This window comes from Phoenix dactylifera, chromosome 3 (assembly GCF_051530095.1).
Source record: "Phoenix dactylifera cultivar Ajwa chromosome 3, Ajwa_hap1_PhDact_Kaust_v1.1, whole genome shotgun sequence".
NCBI classification, from domain to species: Eukaryota; Viridiplantae; Streptophyta; class Magnoliopsida; order Arecales; family Arecaceae; genus Phoenix; species Phoenix dactylifera.
In genome coordinates this window covers 46,723,550-46,728,407 of record NC_143192.1, presented here as the reverse complement: position 1 = coordinate 46,728,407, position 4,858 = coordinate 46,723,550, and the positions used below count along the sequence as shown (strand labels likewise).

The window sequence follows — 4,858 nt, the reverse complement described above, 5'->3', positions numbered from 1 at the left end:
AATCAACATGACCATCAATCTATGTGGAGAACCTGAAGTACTTTTACACAAAAGTTACACGAAGAAGACTGATAACATCCCATGCACAAGATATCCTTCATTTCCACCAAAATTTGGAACCCAATATAATACTGCACAGCATGATAGTTAACTACCATTGCAGTAATGAGAATGAAATAGACATACCTATTCACAAAATCATAAAGTTACAGGCAAAATTACCTTCAAGACAAGGTAAATAGACTCTAAACAGTAACTTGATTGCCATCTCCACTATTTTATTCTTTCCAACAATAAGGAGCGCGATCAACGACCAAATAGTCCCCTCGTATGTCCTTTGCAACTCGAATATCTTCATCTAGATATACAGATTCAAACCTACATACAGGAGATTAAACATATTTTGATAATACTGATAAACAGAAAACAGCCATACATGAGTATCATGAATCTGAAGTGAAAACAGTAAATATTCATGGCAGCCCTAACAGTGGGAAATGCTACAAAATCACGAAATGGGGTGGGTTCATCAATTCAAGGCATTCCACCTAGACAAGACAATAGGGTGGATGAGGAATTTTGGTCTTAGCCTCTTGGGATTTTTCACTGTCCAAAAATTAGTGGTAGTAGCGAGATTTTTTTGCAATCCACTTTGTCGAACAGGAGATGATACATGATAATTATGTCAAGTGAACTGAGTTAACAGATCTTGAACCCGTGTAAAGTATAATCTATCGGTAAAAATGTTACTGCAGAAAATAATGGTCATCCAAGTGAGTTCAAGCTAGTGTTTGTTTCGTTTATAATATCAGTTCTTCTCAGTCCTGAATCTCGTTATTTACATTATGAAGTTCAGTTTTCTCACTGCCAGAGCAAGTTGACAAGTTATCTTTCCCTTTGCTCCGGTCCATTATCTGGATATCTAATAGATACCACTCTTGAATATTTGCTCCATTCAGAGGTTTCCAGTCATCTTCTGGTCTATCTTTTAGATGGTTAAAATGAGGATTATCAAAAGAATGAAACTGGGAGGATGTTGAAAGAAGATCCTTGGTAAGGATTACAACTGAATAGAGAAAGGCATCATGGGGTTTTTAAGCTTTTATATCTTTTCCTTTCATGAAATAATAAGACCATAGAAGGAAGATGGTTATTGTATAAAACCTATGACTAGCTTAAAGAATGATGGTATTGCAAAAATCCATTCATGGGTAAATTGAAACTATTCCCAGCAAAGACAGGTTGTGATTGACTTCTCTTAAGGTAACTATTTGCATGTAGACAAATTGCGTGCATTTAAACAGATTATTTAACAAGTATCCCCGCCCTATTTTGGTTCAAAAGCTTTATATACTTGTGCCTGGTTCCACATAAACCCAGAGTAGCACCTTTAATCTCTATGCTTGATGTTTAGGATTCTAAAATTGCAGTTTCTACGCAAGAAGTTAGGAGAAGACATTACAGGAAAAAGGGGCAATGCCAACGTATACATGCCGACGCTAGATAGAAGCATCAATAATTTTAGCTCTAGCGCCAAAATTTGCCGACGTTTCTAAGTTGCGTCGGTAGAAAACGATGCTAAATTGGGTCGGCATCAAAAGCAAACCGTAAGACGACGCTTTTAAGCATCGTCAGAGGCCCAAAAAAAAAGGAAAAACGAAGACGATGCTTTTAAAAGCGTCGTCGGAGGCTAACAAAGGGAGTGGGGAGACGACACTTAAAAGCATCGTCGGAATCCCCATGACGCTCAACTAGTCCCATTATATATAAAAAAAACCCCATCCCCAGTGATGGAAACCTAGCAACTCAGAGAGAGAGAGAGAGAGAGAGAGAGAGAGAGGAGGAGGAGGATGGAAACGCTAGCCCCGGATCCTACCGTCTCCGAGGCTGCGGAGGCGATCCACACCCCGTAGGCTGATCCCGCCGGCGAGGAGCACGACCAGTTCATCCATCCAGTCGGGCGTGCGCCCGACAATGGGGGAGGTACCGGTGAAGCTAGCCGCGTAGATAAAGAAGTCGGCAAGGAGGCGTCGGTGAAGCTGTTCGCACACATCAAGGTCGAGGAGGCGGAGGTGGTTCCTCGGCCAGCGACAGTGAGGCCGAGGACCGGGCGGCGGGAGGCGAAGGCAGAGGAGGAGGAGGATGCGGAAGGGGAGGTGGATGCCCACGCCGACGACTCCATCAACCGGTTCCAACGGCAGCTCGAGCTTCAGCAGCTCGACTCCAGATGGGGTTGGGGATCTTTTTCGCTTCTTTTTGTTAGTAAAAATAGGGAAGAAAAGAAACATCCTCAGATTGCTTCGGGATCTTTTTGTTGGTAATTTGTACATGGAACCCCAGATGGGGTTGGGGATGGGATTAGGGGATCTTTTACAGTTTATTGTAATTTGTAAAAGAAACATCATTGAATTGTTGCTATTCTATCTCAAGCCCGAGTTGAAGGGCCAACCTCTACCTCGTGGACTTGTAATTGAGGCTGAGGTTTATCAACACCATCCTCAGGAACTTCTAGGTATGTGAGATGCAAGATTTAAGTTTTTAAGAATCCTACTTTTATTTCTTTACATGTCTTTTTATAATAAATTTAGCCTTACTCCCAGATTTTAGGTATTTTTGGAAAGAATTTTTCTTTATATATTTTTTAAGGAAAAAAAATTTCTTTTGTTTTATGATTTCCATGTAATTTAATTTGCGAAAGCTCTCTTTTTTCATGAAATTATACATGCTTGATCCAGCGGAAGCTCTTCTCAATGGACATCTCTCTCTCTCTCTCTCTCTCTCTCTCTCTCACGCACCTGTGGACGCCCCAATCCTAAATTGGTCAGGATAATGGTGTTTCTAGAATAAGCAGGATCATGATGGCATAAAGGTAGCGTTAAACATGATTCGTGTAGGAATGGGTTGGCTAATATTATCTAAGCGAGGCGAGCAATCTCGGAATAATGGTTAGAATTATTCCCAGTTGGTATAGGAGTTGGATAATAGTAGCTATATAAACATGAAGAGAGACTAGATTTTCTCTCGTATACTGAACAACTTTGGAAGAAGAAAAAAGAAAGTTCGGAGAAGGAAAGGCGGTGGAAGGAAAGGTTTGGAGGTTTCCACCAACGGATGTTGAATTGTTGCTATTCTATATCAAGCCCAAGTTGAAGGGCCAACCTCTACCTCGTGGACTTGTAATTGGCCCTTCTACCTCGTGGACTTGTAATTGAGGCTGAGGTTTATCAACACCATCCTCAGGAACTTTTGGGTATGTGAGATGCAAGATTTAAGTTTTTAAGAATTCTGTTTTTATTTCTTTACATGCCTTTTTTATAATAAATTTAGCCTTACTCCCAGATTTTAGGTATTTTAGGAAAGAATTTTTCCTTATATATTTTTAAGGAAAAAAAATTCTTTTGTTTTATGATTTCCGTGTAATTTAATTTGCACAAGCTCTCTTTTTTCCTCCCACCTAGCCGACGCTTTTGCGATTCTTTTGAAAGCATCGGCGCCAAAATTACCGACACTTATAAGCACCGGTATAGGCTCTAAAAAGCGCCGAAAAAGACTATTTCTTTTGTAGTGAGATTAGATCCAGAATTTCTACCAAAAGAATTTGTTTCAACAATCTTCTTCCATGATGTTGGATAGAAGTTATTTTCAGAGTTAGCCCTCTGCAATGTTTTCTCTTATCAGGCCATATGTCACTACATCTTGTGCAACTTTAGAGTGGCATGAACGTGAAATGTGGATCTTTTCCATTTTCTGAAAATTACATCGAGGTATCTGGCAAACCCAAAAACATGCAAAAGCAACTTTTCCCTTCATATGTGTTTCATTTCATCAGCCTGACTGATGCAAGGATTACTTTCTCTTCCACCCTTTTATCAAACATTTCATCAGCATGGTGAGGAATGTCCAGAGCCAAGTCAGGGAAATGCCAAGAATGTATAGGATACCAAAAGAGAGAAAATTTTCAAGCATCGCTCCTAAAATCTACATAGAAAAATAATCTTTGCCCCAATTTAGGTGCATGTATCCCTTAAGATTACTCAAAAGCAGCATCTATTGACTCAAAATTCGACAGGAAAAATAAAAATTCAGAGAGAGAGAGAGAGAGAGAGAGAGAATCACTCACCATCCTTGTCCAAACGGCGGCAATGGAATCTCCCAGTCGCTCCCTCTCAGAACCGCACTCGTGAATCTGCCCCAAGAACGAGAAACCCGGCAAATCACAATCCAGAATTTATCCCGAAAAACCCACAATTCCTGAAGTAATAGCCCAATAACGGAGGCGCCACTTTTATACCTAAAATTTATTCTTTGAGGCGGCTCGGCTTCGATGGAGGACCGAACGAAGAAAACCCCAGAGGGGGGAAACGTGATCACATTGTTCAAGAGGCTCTTCTCGACATCTATGACCTGGAGGACGTCGCCGGCCTGGGTGCCTAAAAGGGAGGCGTTCTTGATGATGAAGAGCTGCTCCTTCTCGGTGGTCCACAGCATCCGCCAAGTGCCCGAGAGGGAGGAGCCCGTGGTGTCGGCATCCTTTCCATGGACGGCGAGCGCCTCGATGGCGGCGACGATCTCCGCTCGCTTCGAGGGGTATTTTTGCGTCCGGAGGCCTCGGTCCTGGTCGGAGATGAGGGCGAGAAGGTCGGCCTTGGCCCGGAGAGACTCGCTGGAGCGCACGGATCGGGCGGCGGCTACGGTGGAGCGGCGGTGGCGGGGAGGGGGAGGTCGGCTTGGACATGGAATGGGTCGCGGGGTGCGGAGGTTGGTGGAGTGGCGAGGAGGGGGAGGGGAAGGGGAAGAGAGTAAGAGGGATGAGGTCGCCATGGCGGGGGGTTGCCGTGGGATTTAGATGGCCCACTGA

The 4,858-nt window shown here is 43.0% G+C and overlaps 1 protein-coding gene across 1 annotated transcript; it reads right to left on the bottom strand.

The window, feature by feature from the left end:
- On the bottom strand, positions 1–4,858 carry LOC103716565 (Plastid-lipid associated protein PAP / fibrillin family protein). Its single transcript, XM_008804606.5, has 3 exons — positions 4,292–4,858; positions 4,121–4,186; positions 1–378 (listed from the first exon to the last, which is right to left on the bottom strand). The coding sequence occupies exons 1-3, from the start codon at positions 4,819–4,821 to the stop codon at positions 279–281; spliced, it is 696 nt and encodes a 231-aa protein (XP_008802828.4). The 5' UTR covers positions 4,822–4,858; the 3' UTR covers positions 1–278.

What these genes read in the sequence shown, in the direction of transcription:
- LOC103716565 (XM_008804606.5), bottom strand. Translation starts at nt 4,821, where the DNA reads ATGGCGACCTCATCCCTCTTACTCTCTTCCCCTTCCCCTCCCCCTCCT. An exon ending in CCTCAAAGAATAAATTTTAG is followed by an intron (nt 4,187 to 4,291) that starts GTATAAAAGTGG and finishes TTCTTGGGGCAG; the next exon opens with ATTCACGAGTGCGGTTCTGA. An exon ending in CCGCCGTTTGGACAAGGATG is followed by an intron (nt 379 to 4,120) that starts GTGAGTGATTCT and finishes TCCTGTATGTAG; the next exon opens with GTTTGAATCTGTATATCTAG.